The following is a 26,041-nucleotide window of genomic DNA, read 5'->3' on the forward strand; positions in this document are numbered from 1 at the left end:
ATTCAGCCTGCTTATGGTGCAGCATTTTATAGTATTCCTTTATATTTATCCTGGGGCACCGGTCTCCACATTCTGGTATTCTTCCAGTTCTGACCTTGTAGATTTTTTTTTTTAAACTTTCTTCTCTGTATGTGAAACATTAGACATTGGTGACTGAGCAGGAAAGGTGCTCCTGGATGGTAGGATTTCTACATAGAGAAGTGCGTTATTTGTTAGCTAGAGACTCTAGTGTGACCCCTTCCGCCCATAGTGACCCCCTCAACCTTCCACCCATGATGACTCCCTCAAATTAGAGTGACCCGTTCAACCCGTGATGACCACTTGCACCTGGTGTGACTCACTTCACCCAGTGTGACTCCCTCAGCTCAGCATGGCCCCCAGCACCTGGTGTAACCCACTTCACCTGCTGTGATCCTCTTAACCCAGTGTGCAACCCTCCATGCCACATGACCTCCTCCACTCAGCTTAACCCCTTGCACCCAGGATGACCCTCTCTACTCAGTGTGACTCCCCTCACTCCACATGACCTTCTGCATCCAGGGTGACCCTCTTCACTCAATGTGACTCCCCTCACTCCACATGACCTTCTGCGCCCAGGGTGACCATCTTCACTCAATGTGACTCCCCTCACTCCACATGACCTTCTGCGCCCAGGGTGACCATCTTCACTCATTTTGACTCCCCTCACTCCACATGACCTTCTACACCCAGGGTGACCCTCTTCACTCAGTGTGACTCCCTCACTCCACATGACCTCCTGCACCCAGGGTGACCCTGTTCACTCAGTGTGACTCCCCTCACTCCACATGACCTCCTGCGCCCACGGTGACCCTCTTCACTCAGTGTGACTCCACTCACTCCACATGACCTTCTGCACCCAGGGTGACCCTTTTAACCCAATGCCACTCCCCTCACTCCACATGACCTTCTGCGCCCAGGGTGACCCTTTTAACTCAGTGTGACTCCCCTCACTCCACATGACCTTCTACACCCAGAGAGACCCTCTTCACTCAATGTGACTCCCCTCACTCCACATGACCTCCTGCGCCCAGAGTGACCCTCTTCAATCAATGTGACTCCCCTCACTCCACATGACCTCCTGCGCCCAGAGTGACCCTCTTCAATCAATGTGACTCCCCTCACTCCACATGACCTCCTGCGCCCAGAGTGACCCTCTTCACTCAATGTGACTCCCCTCACTCCACATGACCTTCTTCGCCCACGGTGACCCTGTTCACTTAATGTGACTCCCTCACTCTACATGACTTTCTGCGCCCAGGGTGACTCTCCTGATTCAATGTGACGCCCCTCACTCCACATGACCTTCTGCACCCAGGGTGACCCTCTTCACTTAATGTGACTCTCCTCACTTCACATGACCTTCTGCACCCAGGGTGACCCTTTTAATCTAATGTGACTCCCCTCACTCCACATGACCTTCTGCGCCCAGAGTGACCCTCTTCACTCAATGTGACTCCCCCCACTCCACATGACCTCCTGCACCCAGGGTGACCCTCTTCATTCAGTGTGACTCCCCTCACTTCACATGACCTTTTGCACCCAGGGTGTTCCTCTTCACTCAGTGTGACTCCCCTTACTCCACATGACCTTCTGCGCCCAGGCTAACCCTCCTCACTCAATGTGACTCCTCTTACTCCACATGACCTTCTGCGCCCAGGGAGACCCTCTTCACTCAATGTGACTCCCCTCACTCCACGTGACCTTCTGCGCCTAGGGTGACCCTGTTCACTCTATGTGACTCCCCTCACTCCTCATGTCCTCCTGCACCCAGGGTGACCCTGTTCACTCAATTTGACTCCCCTCACTCCACATGACCTTCTGCGCCCAGGGTGACCCTTTTAACTCAGTGTGACTCCCCTCACTCCACATGACCTTCTGCGCCCAGGGTGATCCTCTTCACTCAATGTGACTCTCCTCACTCCACATGACCTCCTGCGCCCAGAGTGACCCTCTTCAATCAATGTGACTCCCCTCACTCCACATGACCTCCTGCGCCCAGTGACCCTCTTCAATCAATGTGACTCCCCTCACTCTACATGACCTTCTTCGCCCAGGGTGACCCTCTTCACTCAATGTGCTCCCCTCATTCCTCATGTCCTCCTGCATCCAGGGTGACCCTCTTCACTCAATGTGACTCCCCTCACTCCACATGACCTCCTGCGCCCAGAGTGACCCTCTTCAATCAATGTGACTCCCCTCACTCCACATGACCTCCTGCGCCCAGAGTGACCCTCTTCACTCAATGTGACTCCCCTCACTCCACATGACCTTCTTCGCCCACGGTGACCCTGTTCACTTAATGTGACTCCCTCACTCTACATGACCTTCTGCGCCCAGGGTGACTCTCCTGATTCAATGTGACGCCCCTCACTCCACATGACCTTCTGCACCCAGGGTGACCCTCTTCACTTAATGTGACTCTCCTCACTTCACATGACCTTCTGCACCCAGGGTGACCCTTTTAATCTAATGTGACTCCCCTCACTCCACATGACCTTCTGCGCCCAGAGTGACCCTCTTCACTCAATGTGACTCCCCCCACTCCACATGACCTCCTGCACCCAGGGTGACCCTCTTCATTCAGTGTGACTCCCCTCACTTCACATGACCTTTTGCACCCAGGGTGTTCCTCTTCACTCAGTGTGACTCCCCTTACTCCACATGACCTTCTGCGCCCAGGCTAACCCTCCTCACTCAATGTGACTCCTCTTACTCCACATGACCTTCTGCGCCCAGGGAGACCCTCTTCACTCAATGTGACTCCCCTCACTCCACGTGACCTTCTGCGCCTAGGGTGACCCTGTTCACTCTATGTGACTCCCCTCACTCCTCATGTCCTCCTGCACCCAGGGTGACCCTGTTCACTCAATTTGACTCCCCTCACTCCACATGACCTTCTGCGCCCAGGGTGACCCTTTTAACTCAGTGTGACTCCCCTCACTCCACATGACCTTCTGCGCCCAGGGTGATCCTCTTCACTCAATGTGACTCTCCTCACTCCACATGACCTCCTGCGCCCAGAGTGACCCTCTTCAATCAATGTGACTCCCCTCACTCCACATGACCTCCTGCGCCCAGTGACCCTCTTCAATCAATGTGACTCCCCTCACTCTACATGACCTTCTTCGCCCAGGGTGACCCTCTTCACTCAATGTGCTCCCCTCATTCCTCATGTCCTCCTGCATCCAGGGTGACCCTCTTCACTCAATGTGACTCCTCTCACTACACATGACCTCCTGCACCCAGGGTGACCCTCCTCACTCAATTTGACTCCCCTCACTCCACATGACCTCTTGCACCCAGGGTGACCCTCTTCACTCAGTGTGACTCCCCTCACTCCACATGACCTGCACCCAGGGTGATCCTCTTCACTTAATGCGACTCCCCTCACCCCACATGACCTTCTGAGCCCAGGGTGACCCTCTTTACTTAATGTGACTCCCCTCACTCCACATGACCTCTTGCACCCAGGGTGACCCTCTTCACTCAGTGTGACTCCCCTCACTCTACATGACCTTCTGCACCCAGGGTGACCCTCTTCACTTAATGTGACTCCCCTCACTTCACATGACCTTCTGTCACTCCACATGACCTCTTGCACCCAGGGTGATCCTCTTCACTCAGTATGACTCTCCTCACTCTACATGACCTTCTGCACCCAGGGTGACCCTCTTCACTCAATGTGACTCCCCTCACTTCACATGACCTTCTGTCACTCCACAAGACCTGCGCCCAGGGAGACCCTCTTCACTCAATGTGACTCCCCTCACTCCTCATGTCCTGCACCCAGGGAGACCCTCTTCACTCAGTGTGACTCCCCTCACTCCACATGACCTTCTGCGCCCAGGGAGACCCTCTTCACTCAGTGTGACTCCACTCACTCTACATGACCTTCTGCACCCAGGGTGATCCTCTTCACTTAATGCGACTCCCCTCACTCCTCATGTCCTCCTGCGCCCAGGGTGACCCTCTTCACTCAATGTGACTCCCCTCACTCCACTTGACCTCCTGCACCCAGGGAGACCCTCTTCACTCAGTGTGACTTCCCTCACTCCACATGACCTCCTACCTCCTGCACCCAGGGTGACCCTCTTCACTCAATGTGGCTCCCCTCACTCCACATGACCTCCTGCACCCAGGGTGACCCTCTATACTCATTGTGACTCCCCTCACTCCACATGACCTTCTGTGCCCAGGGTGACCCTGTTCACTCAATGTGACTACCCTCATTCCTCATGTCCTCCTGCAAACAGGGTGACCCTCATCACTCAGTGTGACTCCCCTCACTCCACCTGAGCTTCTGTACCCAGGGGGACCCTCTTCACTCAGTTTGACTTCCTCCACCCTGTAGGACCCCCTGCACTAGAAATGACCCCACCACCCTACATCACTGTGCTGCATGTCTAACTGAGTATATTGAACCCTGGGTATATAAAGTAGTGACACTGGGGAGTTTATGATAGTGCAGCCTCAGCAGTATGTTGTTAATGGCAGAAGGTTGGATGACCTTGGTAGTATTTAGTCACTATCATCACCTCTGCAGTGGGTCAGGTCGGTTCTGGCATTTTCTTTAATTCTGATTCTTGTGTCTCCAGTGCACAGTCCATCTGGTTCCTGTAATATGTAGTCATCCTGACTTCTCTGTGCAGTTCTGTGTCGCTCCACCTTCTTCCGTACTATGTAAACTGGTTTATATTGACTGCAGCAAAATCCGTTCCTCAGAGCCATCCCAACTACACTTTCCTATTTCCTCCATAAGGGAGGCCCATTGGGAAGGGGCAGGTGGTGCAGGCCCATGGTACGGGGGTGCTCCCCGAAGACGCCCACAGCATGCACTAACGCTACACGTAGCTAGAAGCAGGAAGCAAGTCTCAACATTGCCTGACTCCTTTCCCTCCGCTCTTCTTGATGTTTTTCAGCTGGAGGAGGACAGGCTTTCCCAGCACCCCCTGCCGAGGTACAGCCCCCTCCGTAGACTGGCGTCTTCCGTCTTCTCATCCTCAACACTGGAGACAGAACATTATCCACATCCTACAGGCACCTTCATCCAGCGCAGCCGCTCCGCGGAGAGCAGTCCCATACGCCTGCCTCACCGTCGCCATGCACCTCTGCCAGCTGGCAACCACAGACTGGTGCCCTCTGTGCTGCGCATCTCCCGCTCCCAGCTCCAACAGGTCTGGGCACGCTTCACACACAAAACATAGTTGTGCCGTGGCTGGAGGCATGAAGGGCCAGAGGAGGGACAGCCATGATCAGGTAGATGAGAGCCTGGAATCTAAAATGCAATATAACCATCTGAAGACATCTGCGAGCTTCCCGTCTCTCCAAGGTACCCAACAAAGTTCTGCTCTCTTTTTTTCCCCTTCCTACAAAAAAAAACCTCTTTCATCCCCGTGTTGGTGAAGAGAATGACCCCATTTTATGAATCTGCTCCATTCAGCTTGCACAGAGAGCTCTGTGTGTGCCCGATTCCTGGAGACTCCGAAGTCCTCAGCCCGAACCTGGGTCATCCTCCACCGTCCCTTCACCAGCACTGAGCCCTGCCGAGGGGGGCATCTCTACACCACAGTCGAAGGCATATCCTCCGGGAACTGACACCACGCATAGGGGACGATGGGACCTGACCGCTTCATGTTGTTGCACCGTAGTTTTTTTTTACGCTGAGTGGATGACATTGTCAAACTGTGGATACAAGCCAGCGCCACATGCAATAGGAGAGACTGCTGTCTTCTTTCAGTTTCTGGTCTCTGCGAGACTACCTGCACTGCAGAAGGAAGACCTGGCGGAGCACAGGAATTGCATGCCCCACCGCCCGAGCCTGCGCCACCTGCCTGCCCCCTCCCCTCCCCCCCATACTAGCAAACCCCGCTGTGCCTACCCGCTGAACCCTGAAATGCAATGGAGGCCCTAAATATAATTAAGGGCTCAACACAGGTGTCTTTTGGGAAGGGGATGTGCCGCAGCGTATAGCAGTTCTAAGCCTCTTGCTGCAGCAGAGCTGAGCAGCCTACCTGCCTATAGGTCCCAGCATGTATGGGAAGCATACAGGTATTTGTAGTTCTCCCCCTGTGCCTAGGCTCATCTGTTACTGACATACAAGTGGAGGGAAGGGTCCTGGCCATTCAGCTGCCCCCCCCCCCCATGGTCCCAATTCTGGATGGATTAGCTTGAGTCTTAAGCTGGCCATACATTATACAGTTTTCTTATTCAATTTCCTTTAGATTTACCTTCAACTAAGACTAACAGGGCCTGCCTGGCTGCATACAATTTGAAAGTGTGTAGGTTTGACCTCATATTATATGGTTTTGGTAAGGAAAAATTGTACAAGAAAACTCTATAATGTATGGCCAGCCTTATAAATAGTACTTATCAATTCTCTGGTGTCCTTTTATCTGTACAGACTCTTTTAGTCATCCCATCCAATGGGAGCTTTCCATCATTAGCACCATGCTTTGAGAATGCTGTGTACAATATGTACACCATTATGTTTCCCATTATTACATGCCTAGGAGCAAAGTGTGAACATTAATTATTGGGACAATGGATACTCCAAGAGTCTGTACATGTGTGAGGGCGTCATATGGGTACTGCAAGTTGGTACAATGGCACAATTCTCAGAAAGTTGGAGAAATTTACAATGTAATCCAACGCCTCCCTGTTAGTCCATGTAACTCCTCCTATAGCATAAAATATAACCTCCCTGTTATTCCATGTAACTCCTCCTACAACGTCATATAACACCTCCCTGTTATTCCATGTAACTCCTCCTACAACATCATATAACGCCTCCCTGTTATTCCATGTAACCCCTCCTACAACGTCATATAACACCTCCCTGTTATTCCATGTAACCCCTCCTACAGCGTCAAATAACACCTCCCTGTTATTCCATGTAACCCCTCCTACAACGTCATATAACACCTTCCTGTTATTCCATGTAACCCCTCCTACAATGTCATATAACGCCTCCCTGTTATTCCATGTAACCCCTCCTACAATGTCATATAACGCCTCCCTGTTATTCCATGTAACCCCTCCTACAACGTCATATAACGCCTCCCTGTTATTCCATGTAACCCCTCCTACAACATCATATAACGCCTCCCTGTTATTCCATGTAACCCCTCCTACAGCGTCAAATAACACCTCCCTGTTATTCCATGTAACCCCTCCTACAATGTCATATAACGCCTCCCTGTTATTCCATGTAACCCCTCCTACAACGTAATATAACACTTCCCTATTATTCCATGTAACCCCTCCTACAACGTCATATAACACTTCCCTATTATTCCATGTAACTCCTCCTACAATGTAATATAACACTTCCCTATTATTCCATGTAACCCCTCCTACAACGTCATATAACACCTCCCTGTTATTCTATGTAACTCCTCCTACAACATCATATAACACCTCCTTGTTATTCCATGTAACCCCTCCTACAACGTCATATAACAACTCCACGTTGCTTCATATAACTCCTCCTACAACATAATTTAACTCCACCCTGTTAGTTCCTATATCTCCTAACCCTTCCCTGTTATTTCACATAACTCCGTCTACAACATCATGTACCGTAACTCATCCATTTTGTTTCATATTATTTCACCTACCATGCCATATAACTCCTCCTTAATATGTCATAAAACTCCTCCTACCATGCTTTATATTTCATCTATGTTATGTTATATAACGAGGGTTGAGACAAGGGGTGGGCAGAAGGGACAGCTGCCCTGGGCTCAGCGTGTATTGTAGGGATGGGGGCGCCGGAAGTTCCTTCTACTATAAGGCTGACAGGAGTAGTGACAGCAGCATCACTACTTCTGTCAGCCAAGCACTGGAAACAGCGAGGAGAGGCAGAAGGAGGTGCGGACTGTGCTCTCTCTCCTCCTCCTTCTCATAAGGCCACACATAAATGAAGTAGGGGGTTGCGTAATTTTCCATCTCTTCCCTGGGCACTGGATGATTTTGTCCTGGCACTGCATATAACTTCTCCTACCATAATAAATAACACTTTGGTTTCATATTATGCCTCCTACCGTGCCATGTAACTCCTCCCTGTTATTTCACATAACCCCTCCTACATCACCATTTAACTCCTATTCATATGATTCCTCCTACCATGCAATATAACCCCTCTGTGTTATTTCATATAACTCCTCCTACCATGCCATATAACTCCTTCTACCATGCCATATAACCCCTCCTACCATGCCATATAACTCCTCCCACCAGGCCATATAACCTCTCCTACCATGCCATGTAACCCCTCCCACCATGCCATATAACCCCTCCTATCATGCCATATAACCCCTCCCAATTATTCTGTATGACTTATTTAAGACCATATTAACTCTCATACAACACCATATAACTCCTCCCACCATGCCAAATAACCCCTCGCAATGATTCTGTATAATTCCATATCACCCCTCCTACCACACCATATAAATCCTCCTATTCATTCTGTATAATTCATATAATTCCATATAACCCCTCCCAATTATTCTGTATATTTCCATATATCCCTGCCTACAACACCATATAACTCCTCCCAATTCTGTATAATTCAAATAACTCCATATAACCTCTCCTTACCATGCCATACACTTTATTACCAAAAGTATTGGGACGCTTTCCTTTACACACACACATGAACTTTAATGGCATCCCAGTCTTAGTCCGTAGGGTTCAATATTGAGTTGGCTCCGCCCTTTGCAGCTATAACAGCTTCAACTCTTCTAGGAAGGCTGTCCACAAGGTTTAGGAGTGTGTCTATGGGAATGTTTGACCATTCTTCCAGAAGCGCATTTGTGAGGTCAGGTACTGATGTTGGACGAGAAGGTCTGGCTCGCAGTCCTGGATCTAATTCATCCCAAAGGTGTTGATGTCAGGCCAGTCAAGTTCCTCCACCCCAAACTCGCTCATCCATGTCTTTATAGACCTTGCTTTGTGCACTGGTGTGCCGTCATGTTGGAACAGGAAGGGGCCGTCCTCAAACATGAAATTGTCCAAAATGTCTTGGTATGCTGGCACCTTAAGTGTTCCCTTCACTGGAACTAACGGGCCAAGCCCAACCCCTGAAAAACAACCCCACACCATAATCCCCCCTCCACCAAATGACCAGCGCACAAAGCAAGGTCCATAAAGACATGGATGAGCGGGTTTGGGGTGGAGGAACTTGACTGGCCTGCGCAAATACGCTTCTGGAAGAATGGTCAAACATTCCCATAGACACACTCCTAAACCTTGTGGACGGCCTTCCCAGAAGAGTTGAAGCTGTTATAGTTGCAAAGGGCGGGGCCAACTCAATATTGAACCCTACAGACTAAGACTGGGATGTCATTAAAGCGGAGCTCTACCCAAAAGGGGAAGCTCCGCTTGTTTGCTTCCTCCCCCCCTTCGCTACCACATTTGGCAACTTTCGGGGGGGTGGAGGGGGAATGGGTACCTGTTTTTGACAGGTACCCATCCCCACTTTTGGGTGACCTCGCTGTGGCGAGGTCCCGTGGAAGTTCAGCCCCCCTCCTCCATCCCCCGTCGCTGGGCCATTCACAAAGCGCAGTGCGCTACGTGCATGTGCAGTAGGGAACCGCGGCTTCACTGCCAGATTCCCTTACAAGGAATGGCGGCGGCAGCACCTGAAAGCCAATTGTAAAATCGGCTGGGGTGCCGACATCACAGGATCCCAGGACAGGTAAGTGTCCTCATATTAAAAGTCAGCAGCTACAGTATTTGTAGCTGCTGACTTTACATTTTTTGATGGGGGGAGCCTGGAGCTCCACTTTAAAGTTCATGTGCGTGTAAAGGCAGGCGTCCCAATACTTTTGGCAATATAGTGTATGTTCTTGTTATTCTGCATAACTCGTATAAGACTATATCACCCATACCAAGGCATGACAAATTTGCATGGAATCTAGGAGCCAGCTAAAAAAGTTTGGAGCCTTTTTTTTAATAAATCTTACAGGTAGAAGATGTAACATGTTCCTGAAGGTGAACTTCTCCTTTAACTCTTTCACAGCCAGAGCCGTTTTTGCTTTCTTTGCACACGTTAAAAAAAAAAAAAATAGGCCTGAAGATTACATAAAACCCCCAAACATTATATTTTTTTCTGAAAGCAGACACCCTAGAGAATAAAATAGTGGTAGTTCCAATTTTTTATGTCGCACGACATTACCACAAAGGTCTAGGAAACACAAAATTTCAGTAAAAAAAACACATTAAGAGTTAATTTTAGAGGGAACAAAAACGCAATAAATTACCCAATTATTTGTTAAAATAAAAGAAAGCAGAAGTTGCACCGAGTAAATAGATTCCTTAAACATGTCAGTATTAGAGGTGCACCAAATGAAAATTCAGGATACACTTGGCCAAAACCAAAAATTACAGTTTTTTAAAAAAAAGATATATATATTTCTATATATAATTGTATTATATTTGACTTTTTTAATTAATATCATGAATTTAAATGACTGAATTTATTATCGGCCATTATTGACACCTTTAGCGCAAGAAAAGCTCAAGAAGAATGCATCCCCTTTAAATTGTATGTATGTCTTCACACTGGTCCGTTGCGCTTCCATTGAGGTGTTAAAAATCTTGCTTGCTGCATTTTTGCTCAGTTAAAAATGCATTGAAAACACAGCAAGAACGCATCAATAACGCATCGTTGTTAATGCGGTTTTTGAGTCATGACCTATGAAAAACACACCATAAGCACAGTAAAATCGTGGCAAAATCACAATACAATCACAGCAAAATCACGTGCGTTTTTAATGCCATTATCAGCACCTTTATCTCTATCAGCAAAATGCAGAAAACACTATTTTCAGCCACTATGTTTTGGCCGCCGAAATTTTGGTGCATCTCTAGTCAGTACCCTATTATTTTCCATAGGCGACGCTTTAAAAGCTCTTATAAGTTATCAGTTTAGCATTACGAAGGAAGTCTGGTGCTAGAATTTTTGCTCTCATTCCGGTGTGCGCGGCGATATGTAACATGTGTATCGCAATTGACGTTTTCAGGCGTAGGCGTCAGCTGCGTGCTTTCTATTGTACATGCGTAGATGTGAGGGGCCTCAGTTTTTTAGGGGAGGGGGATTTTATGTGCTTGGGTGTATTTACATTTTTTTACAATTCCAAAAAAACATTTTTTCTTTAGCTTTTTTTCCCCATCACATAGGGGGCAAAAAGTCCCCTATGTGATCATTGTTTTTGGTGACAGGTTCTCTTTAATGAGACATCAAGGGCCTAAAAGACCCCCAATGTATCCCCTGTGCTCCAGTGAATGGAATGCAATACATAGCAATGCATTACATTCTTGCCTGGCCTTGATGACTGAGGAGACTGTCAACAGAGACCCGGAAATGACGTCACCCATCACTTCTGGGTCAACAACCAGAAGGGGAGGAGAGCAGACATGTGTCCGCTCTCCTCCCTCCCCCCTGCCCCCTCTACCTGGGCCCACGGATGGGCAAGTGGTGCCCGGGATACATAGCGGAAGGGCGTGGGTGGGGTGTGGGGAGCATTCGGGCAGCAGTCAGGTAGAAACTGCTGCTTGCCATGGCGACCTGGTGCCTGGGGTTTGTCAAGCCCTGCCTCATACAACACCTTGAAACTCCTCCCAATTATTCTGTATAATTCCATATAACCCCTCCTACTATGACATATAACCCCTCCTACCATGCCATATAACCCCTCCCAAAAATGATGTACAATTCCATATCACCCCTCCTACCACACCATAAAACTCCTCCCAGTTATTCAGTATAATTCCATATAACCCCTTCCTACCATGCCATATAACTCCTTCCTCCATGCCATATAACCCCTTTCTACCATGCCATATAACTCCTTCCTCCATGCCATATAACCCCTTTCTACCATGCCATATAACTCCTACCTCCATGCCATATAACCCCTCCTACCATGCCATATAACTCCTCCCACCATGCCATGTAACCCCCTCCTACCATGCCATATAACCCCTCCTACCATGCCATATAACTCCTCCCACCGTGCCATATAACCACTCCCACCATGCCATATAATCCCCCCCACCATGCCATATAACCCCTCCTACCACACCATATAACTCCTTCCACCGTGCCATATAACCCTTCCCACCATGCCATATAACCCCTCCTACCATGCCATATAAATCCTCCCACCGTGCCATATAACCCTTCCCACCATGCCATATAACCCCTCCCACCATGCCATATAACTCATCTCAATCATTCAATATAATTCCATACAACCCCTCCTATCAGGCCATATAACTCCTCCCACCGTGCCATATAACCCCTCCTATTATGCCATATAGCCCCTCCCACCATTCCATATAACCCCTCGTACCATGCCATATAACTCTTCCCACCATGCCATATAACCCCTCCCACCATGCCATATAACCCCTCCTACCACACCATATAACTCCTCTCAATCATTCAGTATAATTCCATATAACCCCTCCTACCATGCCATATAACTCCTCCCACCATGACATATAACCCCTCCTACCATTCCATATAACCCCTCCTACCATGCCATATAACCCTTCCCAACGATTCTGTATTTTTCCATATCACCCTGCCTACAACATCATATAACTCCTCCCAATTAATTTGTATAATTCATATAACTTCATATAACCTCTCCTACCATGCCATATCAGCACATATGACATATAACTCCTCTCAATCATTCAATATAATTCCATAAAACTCCTCCTACCATGCCATATGACTCCTCCCACCATGACATATAACCCCTCCTACCATTCCATATAACCCCTCCTACCATGCTATATAACCTTTCCCAACTATTCTTTATTATTTCATATCACCCCTCCTACAACACCATATAGATAAATCCTCCTAATCGTTCTGTATAATTCATAAAATTCCATATAACCCCTCCTACCATGCCATATAACCCCTCCCAATTATTCTGTATTTTTCCATATCACCCCACCTACAACACCATATAACTCCTCCCAATTAATTTGTATAATTCATATAACTCCATATAACCCCTCCTACCATGCCATATCACCAATATCACCAGCATGTCTTTGGCGTGTGGGAGGAAACCAGAGTACCCGGAGGAAACTCACACAGGCACAGGAAGGACATGCAAACTCCATGCAGGTAGTGCCGTGGTTGGGACTTGAACTAACGACCCTAGCGCTACAAGGCAAATGCGCTTACCACTTATCCACTGTGTTCTGTATAATTTATATAATTCCATATAACTCCTCCTACCATGCCATATAACTAAGCCCAATTATTCAGTATAATTCCATATCACTGCTCCTATAACACCATATAACTCTTTGGTTAGACATCAAAGAAATTCTGGACAGCCGCACTCCAAAAATATTTGCCTTTATTCAGTAAAGTGTTATCCAAAATACAGGTCGCAGCAGAGTGGAACAAAGCTTACGCGTTTCGCACTACACAGAGTCCTGACTTAGCACTGTGTGTAGTGCGAAACGTGTAAGCTTTGTTCCACTCTGCTCCGACCTGTATTTTGGATGACACTTTATTGAATAAAGGCAAATATTTTTGGAGTGCGGCTGTCCAGGATTTCTTTGATGTCTAACTGCTACAGCATTGCCAGCACCTGGACTTCTAGACTGAAGGAGACCCACCTGGAGCGGTGATACTCTCTCTCTACTTGGATTTCTGGACTTTGCAACCGTATAGCCCTTTCTAATTATTCTGTATAGTTCCATATCCCCCCTCTCACCATGCCATATATATAACTCCTCCCTATTATTCTCTATAACTCAAATAATTCCATATAGCCCCTCCTACCATGCCATAAACCCCTCCCCTATTATTCAGTATAGTTCCATATAACCCCTCCCTGTTAGCGGCGTCGCTCCTTGCACTGATACTTAGTACTGCTATATGCTGCATGTGTTCTTATTGCCCACGGTGGGATGATGGGATCTCGGGATTCCCATGGACTGTCCGTAGGACGTGGAATTGTGCTGCCTCCGGAATGTTATATGTTGTATGACAAAAAATACACACGCAGACCTCACACGAGGAGGGGAGACCGTGTCTGTTATCCACCTCTCCCCTCACTGAGCTTTTCACTTTAAAATTGATGCTGCTGCTGTTGAGTTGTTGTGTTAGTGGCACAGGCCTCTAGTGACATGGCCGCCACGCGGCTTGATGACAGTGTAATCCGCGGACAGCCATAACCTTATATACGTGCCCCTGACTCGATAACTTGAATTTCTTAGATATCCAAGGTCTTATGGAAGATGAAAAATTCTGCACTTGAAGTTAAACTGTGAGCTAGTATCCCCCCCCTCCCCCCCCCCCCAACAGAATGTGGCTGAATGGAACGTTCCAAAAATTTTGCTGTTTCTATGGCAACATACTGAGCCTGTCCGCGTGACTGTCTTTGAAAGTATTGTGCATGCTACGTTCCTATTGGAAGATCTACATGATGCGGTGTCCCTGAGGGTGTGGCGTGGATTCTGATTGGCTGCCACTCTCTGGTGCTCACTTCTCATTGCACAGGCAGTAAAGTGTCCACCCCGCCCGCCCCCAGGCTGCAGCGTCCATGTGATGGGGATTTACACACTTATCGTTTTTTTTTTTAATTTGTAAATTATTTAGTAGACTTTTTACAATATCCAAAGTTCTAAATGAGGAATCGGTTGTGAAATAGAAGAACTATAAGAGACGAGAAAGAATGTCTGATTGTAAACAGACACAGAAAGGGAAATGTATTGTATGCAATAATAAAAGATTGCAAATTATCCGAGTGTAATGTGTGACTGACACCCAAACCAGGTCCATCACATGTGACTACTGAGACCGAACACGTATGATGTCTGAGATCGACATGTGTCATGTACACTATATGGTCAAAAGTATTGTGACACCCGTCTTTACACACACGTGAACTTTAATGGCATCCCAGTCTTAGTCCGTAGGGTTCAATATTGAGTTGGCCCAACCTTTGCAGCTTTAACAGCTTCAACTCTTCTGGGAAGGCCATCCACAAGGTTTAGGAGTGTGTCTATGGGAATATTCGACCATTGTTCCAGAAGCGTATTTGTGAGGTCAGGTACTGACGTTGGACGAGAAGGCCTGGCTCGCAGTCTCCGGTCTTATTTACCCTAAAGGTGTTCTATCCGCTTGAGGTCAGGACTCCACTCCAGTTCCTCCACCCCAAACTCCCTCATCCATGTCTTTATGGACCTTTCTTTGTGCACTGGTGTGCAGTCATGTTGGAACAGGAAGGGGCCATCCCCAAACTGTTCCCACAAAGTTGGGAGCATGAAATTGTCCAAAATGTCTTGGTATGCTGACGCCTTAAGCATTATCTTCACTGGAACTAAGGGGCCAAGCCCAACCCCTGAAAAACAACCCCACACCATAATCCCCACTCCACCAATTGATTTGGATCAGTGCACAAAGCAAGGTCCATAAAGACATGGATGAGCAAGTTTGGGGTGGAGGAACTTGACTGGCCTGCACAGAGTCCTAACCTGGACCCGATAGAATACCTTTGGGGTGAATTAGAGCTGAGACTGTGAGCCAGGCCTTCTCTTCCAACATCAGTGCCTGACCTTACACATGTGCTTGTGGAGGAATTGTCAAACATTCCCATAGACACACTCCTAAACCTTGTGGACAGCCTTCCCAGAAGAGTTGAAGCTGTTATAGCTGCAAAGGGTGGGCCAACTCAATATTGAACCCTACGGACTAAGACTGGGATGCCATTAAAGGTCATGTGCGTGTAAAGGTAGACGTCCCAATACTTTTGACAATATAGCATATGGGAATCAATAGATAGTATGACATTCACATAATACATCATATTATCTTCATGTCTCAATAAGAATTGTCTGTAGCTAAGATTCATGTTCAGTCCTGCATGGGAATATTCCAACTGGAGATTAAATGGTTAAATCTGGTTGGTTGATGGTAACACAGACAGTTCTTTTTTTAAACATTTTGCATAATCGGTCTCAATGCTGTCACCAAGGGTGCTCAGATCCCATGTGTCTTGTTGGTCTACAGTGATCCATCATCAATAATGAAACTATGGACATGAAGCTGCCAGTGAGTCTAGAAGACTGAACAGGGCCCAACCATTCAAGCCTATGCCACAATCTGGGGTAGTTTTCATACAAAGCACAGTACATGGCATGGGACCACTGGAAGCTGCAATACAACCAGTAATATGTGAATAAAGTGCATTCAGTCAGTATATGAATGGTACTTAATTGGGCTCATTGATGTCACCAAGGGTGTTCAAATCTCATGTGTCATGTTGGTCCACAATGGTCCATCATCAGTGATGAAACAATGAACATAAAGCTGCCAATGAGTCTACAAGACTGAACAGGGCCCAACTATCCAAGCCTGGGCCACAATCTGGGGTAATCTTCAGATACAGCATGGTACATGGCATGAGACCACTGAAAGCTCCCCTAAATTCAGTAATATGTGAATGAAGTGCTTCCAGTCGGCACATGAATATTGCGTAATTGGGCTCAATGCTGTCACCAAGCGTGCTCAGATCCCATGTGTCGTGTTGGTCTACATCATCAATAATGAAACTATGGACATGAAGCTGCCAGTGAGTCTACAAGACTGAACAGGGCTCAACTATCCAAGCCCGAGCCACAATCTGGGGTATTCTTTAGACACAGCATGGTACATGGCATGGGACCACTGGAAGCTGCTATACACCCAGTAATAGGCGAATGAAGTGCTTCCAGTTGGTGTATGAATATTGCTTAATTGTGCTCATTCCTGTCACCAATGGTGTTCAGATCCCATGTGTCATGTTGATCTAAAGTGGTCCATCATCAATAATCAAACTATGGACAGAAAGCTGCCATTGAGTCTACAAGACTGCACGGGGCCCAGCCATCCAAGCCTGAACCACAGTCTGTGGTAGTCTTCAGACACAACACGATACATGTCATGGAACCACTGGCAGCTGCCCTACACCCAGTAATATGTGAATGAAGTGCTTCCAATTGGTATATGAATATTTTGCATACTTGGGCTCATTGTTGTCACCAGGGGTGTTCAGATCCCATGTGTCATGTTGGTCCACAATGGTCCATCATCAATGATGAAACTATGGACATGAAGCTGCCAGTAAGCCTACAACAGGGGTCTCCACATTTCTAAACAAGGGACAAGTTTACAGTTTTTCAGACTTTAGGGGGGTCAGACTGTAGCCATTGGGAGTAGAAAAGGTCCTGACTTCAGTGAGAAAAAGCACTGCCCCATCTTTGGTGTCAGTGGGAGGAATAGTGTACCTTCGTTTCTGTCAGTGGGAGGGATTGTGCCCCATCGTTGATGTCAATGGGAGGAATTCTGCCTCATCATTGGTGTCATTGGCCCCAATTGTTAGGGCACAATTCCTCCCAATGACACCAATGATGGTGTCATTGGGAGGAGTTGTGCCCTAACAATTGGGAATTGGAATTTTGCCCCTTCACTGGTGTTAGTGGAGGGGGAAATTATGCCCCATTTTTGGTATTAGTCAATTAATTAATGCCCCAAGGCCCAGACAAAAACAAGTAAAGGGCTGCTTCTGACCCCTGCGCCGCAGTTTGGAAACCACTGGTCTACAAGACTAAAAAGGGGCCAACCATCCTAGTCTGAGCCACAATCTGGGGTAGTCTTCAGACACAGCACAGTACATGGCATGGGACCACTGAAAGCTGCCTTACACCCAGTAATATGTGAATGCAGTGCTTCCAATCGGTATATGAATATTGCGTAATTGGGCTTGTGTCATGTTGGTCTACAATGGTCCATCATTGATGTTGAAACTATGGCCATAAAGCCTGCGAGTGAGTCTACAAGACTGAACAGGGCCCAACCATCCAAGCCTGAGCCACAATCTGGGATAGTCATCAGACACAACACGGTACATGCCATGGTGTATGTGATAACCATTAATTGGAAGAAAGTATCTCCAGTGTACAAATTACCATCCCGGAACCCCAGCGTTGGCCATCCAGGGGCCTGTTGGATGCATTTCACAAACTATTGTTGCAATGTACCTTCAGATGGCCCAATTCTGACCTGATTAAAGGCATTCACAGAGACGTGGGGATTGATGCACAACAAAGGTGGGTTCAGGTAAATTGGTATGTGGTACTGGTGGGACAGGTGAGCTTCTTATCTTCATTCAGCCATCACTTGTGTTAAAGTCTAGGTGTACAAGTGCTTAACCCCAGAGATGGGACAATGACAAATCCCTACAGATCTTTTTCATAATCACACACTAAAGTGGACCTTGCACTAAGTAGCACAGTTTGCTTAGTCAATGTGTCCCCTTCCCAAAAACTCTAGATGAAAAGACAACAAAAAAAACACCTGTTGGTGGAAAAAAATATAAATATACTTACCTTCCGCCTGGCTTGTGTCCGCAGTAACTAGGTGAGAGTGATGTCATCCTTCTTCTGACAAGATCTCAGAGAATGTTGAGAAGCCCAAATCTCAAGAGAAGATGATCTTGCAGTGACGAGATTTGGGGTCCTCAGCATTCCGCAGGATTTCATCAGCAGTAGGATCAGGCCTGGCGCTAGCTTTAGGACGCCAGGATGGAGGGGCTGTAAAGTCTGAATCCCCAGAGCTGTAGTCTGCAACTTCCAAAATGCACTTTTGCCTGTGCACCAGCCCTAAGTAGGATGACATCATCCCCTGTGCTCGAAATTTTGGGTAAACATAAGTATATGTTCCAACTCCCCCTAACCCCACCCCTCCCCCACAGGGTTTTTTCAATTTCATGTTGTTTGGGGAAGAGGGAGTGGGGCAATATTGAATAAGCAAACCTTGTCTAAAGTGCAAGGTCCACTTTGAGTTTGTGGATCTGTAGCACTGATTCTGTGGTCACAGGCTGCAACACACATTGGAATGATCCATCTTGAAGAATGAGCAAGTAACACTTTACCAGACCCAGTACTGCAGGTATACTGTTCCAGACTGGTGTCATTTAAAAAGTAAAAAACTGTATGTCTCTAGCCAGGGGTGTTGTTAGGATTGTAAAAGGCCTGGGGCACCCCAAGTAGAGCAGTAATGCAATCCACTTAGCACTGCAGCGAACAGTGGGCGTGGCCAAATTATGTTAGCAGTGGAATGATGTTAAAGGGGCATGGTTAAGTAAAACAACAGCTTTCTTACCCTGCTTTGATTGCTGTGCCACAGGCAAGAATTTCACAGACACGCATAAACCTCAGTACAATAATTTATTTTTTAAATTAAACTATTATATTATATATGATTTTGCATACACTGAATATACACAGAGATCCAATATGTTTTCTGAGCCTACCTTAAATAAGAACCTAATTAAAATAGTCAGGGACTGCATAGCAACCAGCAACTGTTAAGACAACAAACACTTTGGTCAGAGGTAATGTAATTTACAATATAGTGCAAGAGTCTGTTAAGCTGGCCAACTGGCCGAAAGAAAAAAAAACTAACAGATTCTTCCATCTACACAATTAAAATGGATGGAGAAAACGGAAAATCCCCCTGCTGGGACACTGTATTCTGACAGTGGCACCAGACACCGTTGGAATACGCTGATTAGAGGCTGCAGCGACTGATTGAGGAACATTTTTCCATCACGTCGATTAAACTATCAACTTCTGTCTTACAGGGACAGCCACACACCAATCAAAATTGGTCCAGTCCCTGCTGAACTGGCAGATTTTGATCAGTGTATGACCAGCTTAACACACACAGTGCTGTGGTAAGTGCAGGGTTTAGGAGTACATAACATGCACAGTGCAGGGGTCAGAAATATATAACGCAAGGGACAATAATGCACAAAATGCTTGGGTCAGGTGTGTAATGTGTAGAGTGCAGGGGTCAGGAGTAACCTCCTAGAAGAAATCCTCTCCCCCCCCCCCACATTCCATCTCTCAAAACAAATACTCTCCCCCCCTAAATTCCTCCTCCTAGAACTAATCCTCTCCCCCCAAATCCCACCTCCCTGCAGAAATCCCCCCACCCCCAATTCCTCCTCCTAGCACAAATCTTCTCCTCCCCAAATCCCACCTCCCTGCAAAAATCCCCCCATCCCCAATTCCTCCTCCTAGCACTAATCCTCTCCTCCCCAAATCCCACCTCCCTGCAGAAATCCCCCCACCCCCAATTCCTCCTCCTAGCACAAATCTTCTCCTCCCCAAATCCCACCTCCCTGCACAACTCCCCCTATCCCAAATTCCTCCTACTAGCACAAACCCTCTACTCCCCAATCCCACCTCCCTGCACAAATCCCCAATTCCTCCTCCTAGCACAAATCCTCTCCTCCCCAAATCCCACTCCCTGCAAAAATCCCCCCATCCCCAATTCCTCCTCCTAGCACAAATCCTCTCCTCCCCAAATCTCACTCCCTGCGCAATAACCATCCCCAATTCCTCCTGCCAGCACTAATCCTCTACTCCCCAAATCCCACCTCCCTGCACAAATACCCCAACCTCAATTCCTCCTCCTAGCACAAATCCTCTCCTCCCCAAATCCCACCTCCCTGTACAACTCCCCCCATCCCCAATTCCTCCTCCTAGCACAAATCCTCTCCTCTCCAAATCCCACCTCCCTGCACAATTACCATCCCCAATTCCTCCTACTAGCACTAATCCTCCTCTCCCCAAATTCTACCTCCCTGCACAATTACCATCCCCAATTCCTCCTACTATCACTAATCCTCCTCTCCCCAAATCCCACCTCCCTGCACAAATACCCCAACCTCAGTTCCTCCTCCTGGCACAAATTCTCTCCTCCCCAAATCCCACCTCCCTGCACAATTCCCCCTATCCTCAATTCCTCCTCCTAGCACTAACCCTTTCTCAATAGAGTCCCACCTCCCTGAAAATATCCCCCCATCCTCAATTCCTCCTCCTAGCACTAATCCTCTGCTCCCTAAACCCCTGCAACCCTAATTCCTCCTCGTAGCACTAACCCTCTCCCCGCCAAACCCCCCCCCCCCGTCCAAATCTCACCTCCCAGCACAAATAATATTGTTGCACAGCTCATATTTAATGCACCATTGACCCATAAGTATTTTTTTATAAATCAGGTATTCTTTTATTGAAAGAAAACATTTTTTTCCATTTGTTACACAAAAACAGAACACCCTGTTTCACAAAAGTACATAATACTAAGCATCAATAGAAACAAACAAAATACATAACAAAAGTTATACATCCTGTGTTTAAGAGCGGACATTGTGCAATCCAGAGAAGTACAAAGCATTAACGCATAAAAGCAAATGGACCCATCAAAGCGAGATCAATTCCGAGACCCATCACTAGAGAACTAATGCACACTTAATGGGATCAAATATATACAGTAGGTACCAAAACTAGTATAAGAACCACTTTTCCTATAGTAAAGTCAGAGCAACTTCCTATGCCACCAAGTTGGCATCTACAAGACCCTTCAGTGTTTTTCTCTGAGCTCTTCCTCGTGTATGTATAATAAACTGTTTTACTTCCAACACATTTGTAATTCTGTTCAGCCAGTCTTCTGTTTTCCACTACACTGCAAAGCCAAAGGGAGACACCACTATTTTATGGTTCAGTTTTACAGCTTTTTGCGTGGTGATTGGGCAGTGTATCAAAAGTGTTGTGATGCAGATTCATTGTTCAAATACTGCCTGGAGGAGAGGTGACACGTAAAAATGTGGAACTGATTCGGTAATCCTTGGGGTCCCACTCCTGACTGTGCAGAGGGCTGTGAATGTAAACAAAATAAAATAAAATGGTTGACTATATGTATTTCATCTATGTTTATACTATAGCACATACAGAAATTCCTCATTCCAGGGTTATTTGTTGGATGTTTTTGTACTTTGGGCAAATAACTTTATATTTATTCTTCCATCATGTGGCCTTTTATTTGTTTCCTCTCACAGGTCTTTAGCCTGAAGCACTTTGATATTGGTGGAATGCCCAAGGTGGTGCCTTTAAATTTGTCGTTTCAAGACTTCAAGAAAGATATTTCTGATAGTAAGGAAATGCTACGTGTTCCTCACAGGATAAAAAGGGTGGACTTCTCTAGTGTGGTCCTGCCAGCCATGCATCCCACGGAACCCCACATCATCATCAATGGCAAGTACCCAAGAGAGGAGGAGGCTGAGGAAGAGACAGAGGAGGAAGAGGAAGAGGAGGAGGAGGAGGAGGAGGTTGAGTTTCTAGGTGAGGACATTGATCTCCATAGTGGGTCAAGCAGCGATGTCAGTCAAAAGAGCACAGAACGCAGTCAGGAAGGGGCTCCCTCTACGCTACTAGCAGATGATCAAAAGGATTCAAAAGGCAGAGCTTCCACAGCAGAGAATGACCTAGAATTAGAAGAAGGATCAAAGACCTTAGTACTGTTTTCCCCTGGAGACATGAAAAAGTCACCAGTTACCAATGAACTGATGCCGGACGTTGATTTGGGAACTCTCAATGCGCTGACCCCCCAAGGGGAGAAGCCCCAGCCTACTGGCAGTCAGTTAGATGTGTCAGAGCCAGGGACTTTATCTTCCATTCTGAAATCAGAACCAAAACCGCCAAGCACAGCTGCTGCCGCCACCGCCTCCTCCCCTTTTACCAAAGTTGAACGCACATTTGTTCACATTGCTGAAAAGACACACTTAAATGTTATGTCTTCCACTGGTCAGCTGATGAGGCTGGAGGAGGGTTCCATCCACGGGCAGTTGGAGGAGCCCATTATTGAGGAGGAATCCGAAGAGTTTGCTGTTCAGAAAGATATTGGTGCCATGAACTCTTTTGTAGAAACAGCCGAAGTTGACAGCTACGCAGTCTCAATAAGTAATGTAAACGTTGAAGCAGAGTTTGAGGCCAACCAACCTGCTGCTAATGGAGTTAGTGAATCCGAAGAGCTGTTGGAGAAGGACGCCACAGACCTTGTGTTGAAAGAAGATGACGAGCAGGAAAAGATTGTGCTTTCCACCGATCGCCTTAATGAAACGGACGTTGGCACCAGCAAGAGTGTGACCCAAGCTATGGGGATTCGCTTCAAAAGTCGTATTCCTGTTTTCCTGTCTGAAGAAGATACAGGGTCAGATAAGTCAATGTCACATTCTGCCAAAGAAAGGTTCCACAAGAGAACGAAGCAAATAGACCTAGCGCGCCTTGTGATGGAGAAGAGGCAGATTCGGTTGCAGAGGTTGGCCTCGGCAGGCTCATCTTCTGCATCTTCTAGTGATGATAGAAGGAGAACATCAGAAACACTGTCCACCGCAGGATCTGAGGAAGACACACATGAGTCAGATGATTCCATCCCAAGGAAAGTTATTAAGGAGAAGGCAATCTCCATGAGGAAGGAAGAGATGACATGCAATACGAGAAGCAGAATCCCTCGTCCCATCACCCCCATAAAGGATATGCGTTCTCTGCTCCCACCTTCTGCAACTGTCAGCAAGCAGAAAGAACATGCGGTGGCACAGAGGTAAGGAAATTCTGATCATGTAACGCTGCAGATTAAATATCTACTGCAGTATCATAACAGAATGTTTTAGTTTTTTTTTTTTAAAATTCTTTTTATTGAACATTTTGCAAGTACAAGGACAAATACATAGACAACCACGCATCACAGAGCGCTGCCATGAAAAATTAAGGCCACACAGGGCCATACTAAATACACATAGCTGAAGCTTATACCTGAGCTGTTATCTAGAAAAAGAATAATAAAAAACAACTATAACCAACTAAAAGAAAACTATTGATAAAATGAAAGGTAGGCTCCACTCAGACCTAAAAATAAGACTTTAAAATGCATTCAGACTTCCCCAGGTTATGGCTTCCAATTGATAAATAACTGTACGTAAATACACCAACCCACTGCTTAGAATCAGCTTATTGCTGCTGAAAGAATATAAGAAAAGACGCCTAGGTTGAGAGAATTGGATTACCAAATAAAAGTACCATCATCCCAAATGTCTAGTACAAAGAGAGGCAGGGGGTAGGGAACGACCACAGTTGGCTGCTTCTGTCGGCCAGTGTCTCAATACCCCACGCAGGGGAAAAAAAAACAAGGGGGGGACTATTGCGGTACTGGATATACCTAAGTATTTAGTAAGAAAAGGTAAAGAAGAAGGTAGTAGTTTGATAAAATTCAATTTTAATAGAAAACAATATTAAAATTGAATTTTATCAAACTACTACCTTCTTCTTTACCTTTTCTTACTAAATACTTAGGTATATCCAGTACCGCAATAGTCCCCCCCCCCTTGGTTTTTTTTTCCCCTGCGTGGGGTATTGAGACACTGGCCGACAGAAGCAGCCAACTGTGGCCGTTCCCTACCCCCTGCCTCTCTTTGTACTTATTGCTGCTGATTTGTAGGCTGCTCACTGTTTCTTAACCGCTTCAGCCCCGGAAGATTTTACCCCCTTCCTGACCAGAGCACTTTTTGCAATTCGGCACTTGCGTCGTTTTAACTGACAATTGCGCGGTCGTGCGACGTTGCACCCAAACAAAATTGACGTCCTTTTTTCCCCACAAATAGCGCTTTCTTTTGGTGGTATTTGATCACCTCTGCGGTTTTTATTTTTTGCGCTATAAACAAAAAAAGAGCGACGATTTTTTTAAAAAAAAGCAATATTTTTAATTTTTGCTAAAATAAATATCCCCCCAAAAATATATAAAAAAACACATTTTTTGAGCAGTTTAGGCCGATATGTATTCTTCTACATATTTTTGCTTAAAAAAAATCGCAATAAGCGCATATTGATTGGTTTGCGTAAAAATCATAGCATCTACAAAATAGAGAATAGATTTATGGCATTTTTATTATTAATTTTTTTTTTTTACTAGTAATGGCGGCGATCTGCGATTTTTATCGTGACTGCGACATTATGGCGGACACATTGGACACTTTTGACACTATTTTGGGGCCATTGTCATTTATACCGACAGGGAGCAGTGATCTCTGTCATGTCACAATGCAGAACAGGGAAATGCCTTGTTTACATAGGCACTTCCCCATTCTGTGGCTCCGTGACACAATCGGCGGGAGACCGGCAGACTTCGAGTCCACTGGTCCCGCGGGCACGGTCACCCTGTACGCAGCGGGCGCGTGCTGGCTCGCTAGCCCCGCCAATTAAAGGGGACGTACATGTACGCCCATTTGTCCACCGCTGCCATTGTGCCGACGTATATCGGCGTGCAGCAGTCGCCAAGTGGTTAAGCCGGCCATACATGGATCAAATCTCGCCTGGTTCAGCAGGGACTGGCCAAGATTTGATCCATCTATGGGCAGGCTGACTGTACCCAAGCATGTTGCATTTTCAACATGTGTCTATTGCCAGCGGCTATAGCCGCTAGCAGTAATCACTGTGTTCTCCCAGCAGGGATGGCTTCCTACGCCACCCCCCTTCGTTGGGAGAACATAAAATAGTTCCACAGGAGGGAGTCCAATTCCACCATCAATACAGTCAGTGGTTGCAGGAAAGAAAATCATGTAATCAATGGCCTACCTTAGATGGGCACAGGGAAACCTCTTAACACCATGGGGTTGATTTACTAAAGGCAAATAGACTGTGCACTCTGTAAGTGAAGTTGCTCCAGAGCTTAGTAAATGAGGGGGAGCTCTGGTGACTTCCATCATCAAATCAAGTGCAAGCAAAAATGCTGTTTTTTTTTTTTTTTTAAATCTTGCTTGCATGTGATTGGGTATTCATTGCAAAGTGAATCTTTGCCTCATTTACTAAGCTCTTGTAAACAAAAATGATTGTGGTCTGAAGCAACAAGGGAGATATGCCTCCATTCCTGACTATACATACAAAGAAAGGATACTTTGGTCATGGGACTTTTTATGAGGCAAATCACTTCTAACATAATATATTTGGTACACATGATTTTAAATGTATTTAATATAATTGGACATTACATAGTCCCAAATGTACACGATGGCAGATTTCAAATACAATAAATGGACACGTTGAAATGAGCTGATACATAATAGATTGACATGATAACAATATGAATTCATTTATGATCCCA

At 46.4% G+C, this 26,041-nt stretch overlaps 1 protein-coding gene across 3 annotated transcripts in view; it reads left to right on the forward strand.

Moving 5' to 3' along the window:
* TTBK1 (tau tubulin kinase 1) overlaps positions 1-26,041 on the forward strand; it is a 126,142-nt gene that overhangs the window by 95,362 nt on the left and 4,739 nt on the right. For all 3 annotated transcript variants that reach the window (XM_073628649.1, XM_073628650.1, XM_073628651.1), the window contains one exon: positions 21,948-23,488. In XM_073628649.1, the coding sequence (XP_073484750.1) occupies positions 21,948-23,488 (1,541 nt within the window). The remainder of the gene's footprint in view (positions 1-21,947; positions 23,489-26,041) is intronic.

This window comes from Aquarana catesbeiana, linkage group LG04, assembly GCF_042186555.1.
Source record: "Aquarana catesbeiana isolate 2022-GZ linkage group LG04, ASM4218655v1, whole genome shotgun sequence".
NCBI classification, from domain to species: domain Eukaryota; kingdom Metazoa; phylum Chordata; class Amphibia; order Anura; family Ranidae; genus Aquarana; species Aquarana catesbeiana.